General features: G+C 34.0%; 1 protein-coding gene across 1 annotated transcript in view; it reads left to right on the top strand.

The window, feature by feature from the left end:
• The window catches only part of GKAP1 (G kinase anchoring protein 1), a 69,584-nt gene that overhangs the window by 9,701 nt on the left and 58,111 nt on the right, over positions 1-1,772 (top strand). Inside the window, exons 3-4 of the mRNA XM_012640019.1 lie at positions 293-552; positions 1,132-1,275. Coding sequence (XP_012495473.1) covers positions 337-552; positions 1,132-1,275 — 360 coding nt within the window. The 5' untranslated portion in view covers positions 293-336. The remainder of the gene's footprint in view (positions 1-292; positions 553-1,131; positions 1,276-1,772) is intronic.

Below are 1,772 nucleotides of genomic sequence, written 5' to 3'. Positions count from 1 at the left end.
GAGACGGGGTCTCGCTCTTGCTCAGGCTGGTCTCGAACTCCTGAGCTCAAACAATCCGCCCGCCTCGGCCTCCCAGAGAGCTAGGATTACAGACGTGAGCCACCACTCCCGGCCTTAATTTTATGTTTTTTACTTAAGTCAAAAAGTATATTATTGTCAATAGGACTGTGGTTATGATTTACTAAATTTGGTGTCAGGAGAAATGTATCGTATATATATGATTGTTCTGGAATCTAGAACAAATTTTACTAAGTATATTTACCTGTCTGCTTCCTTTTCTCCCTTTCCACAGGAATTATTTTTGACAGAAGTATTTTAAAAGAAAAAAATTTTACAATGGCTTCAGCAGTACTTAGTTCTGTTCCCACTACTGCTTCTCGTTTTGCCCTGTTACAAGTAGATAGTGGCAGTGGTTCTGATTCTGAACCTGGAAAAGGCAAAGGTCGGAATACTGGAAAGTCTCAAACTTTGGGAAGCAAATCAACTACAAATGAGAAAAAAAGAGAGAAAAGAAGGAAAAAGAAGGAACAGCAACAGAGTGAAGCGAATGAGGTGACAATTGTAATTGTGTTGTCTGCTTTCCCAATAAACTATAAGCATCATGAGGACAGATAAATTATCTTGTTCACTCGTGTATCCATAGTACTTGGATAACAGGCACTCAACAAATATTACTTGGATGAATGGATGTAAGTTTGTATGTATTTAAAGTCAAATATAATGAACATTTTTAAAATACTTTTTTTCTGAGTGTGGAAATGTGTGTTTATTTCAAAAAATTTAAAATGAGGAAGTCATTCAAGTTTTTTGAATTGTACTGTTTTGTATTTTAAGAGCATACTTGTTTCACTCTTCTAGTCCTATAAACTTCTCTTTAGTAAAGAGGAATCATTAAAATGGTGGTATACTAGAGTACAACACATTTTCACTTAATCATATCATCTGTAGATCTACCAGCATCATCTCAAATGCTGGCAAAATTAACATTCTACAATGATTACATACAAAAACACAAATAGTGACTTCAAGCTGTGTGAGTGAGCATGGTAAGTGTTTGGAGTAGAAGTATAAAAATATCATTGATTTTTTATCATTGAAATATATTTAATATAGTTTTTATTTGTTTTATAGCTCAGGAATCTTGCTTTTAAGAAAATTCCCCAGAAATCCTCCCATGCCATTTGTAACGCTCAACATGAGCTTTCGTTGTCAAACCCAGTACAGAAGGATTCACGAGAAGAAAATTGGCAAGAATGGAGACAAAGAGATGAGCAGGTACAGCAAAGTAAATAAAATTATTTTGCTTTGTTTTTCAGTGAATTTATGGATTCTTCAGATGGCAGTGCATCTGAATCCATGTCACCACTGTTCTGAGGAGCAGATTTGTATTACATTAATTCACATGTGTTTGCTGCTTTTAAGAAAGAGTTCTGTCTTTGATCTACAGAAAAGCAGATTTGGAACATTTATTGTTTGTTAGTATTGGCAATTCAGAGCACTTATTTTGTGGTTTTTAAAATCGTCTGCCTTTTTACAAACGAGAGAGAGAGATAGGGAAGATAGAGGAATCTTATTAAATTATTTCAAGTAGGAAAAAAAAAATCAAATTTGTAGGGCCAGAGTCCTCTTGTTAAAAATACCCAGTGACAGTTTTGCTTAAAAAAGATAGATTTTTGAGGGGAAACTTTTCCTTTTAAACCTTGATATATAAAATAATTTATGGCATTTGTTTGTTTCTTTAACCTATTTACATATTTTATTCTTCTGCACTC

Source organism: Propithecus coquereli, unplaced genomic scaffold, assembly GCF_000956105.1.
Source record: "Propithecus coquereli isolate 6110/MARCELLA unplaced genomic scaffold, Pcoq_1.0 Scaffold147, whole genome shotgun sequence".
In the NCBI taxonomy this organism is placed as follows: domain Eukaryota; kingdom Metazoa; phylum Chordata; class Mammalia; order Primates; family Indriidae; genus Propithecus; species Propithecus coquereli.
The sequence above is the reverse complement of the archived record's forward strand: the minus strand, read 5'-3'. Positions and strand labels throughout refer to the sequence as shown.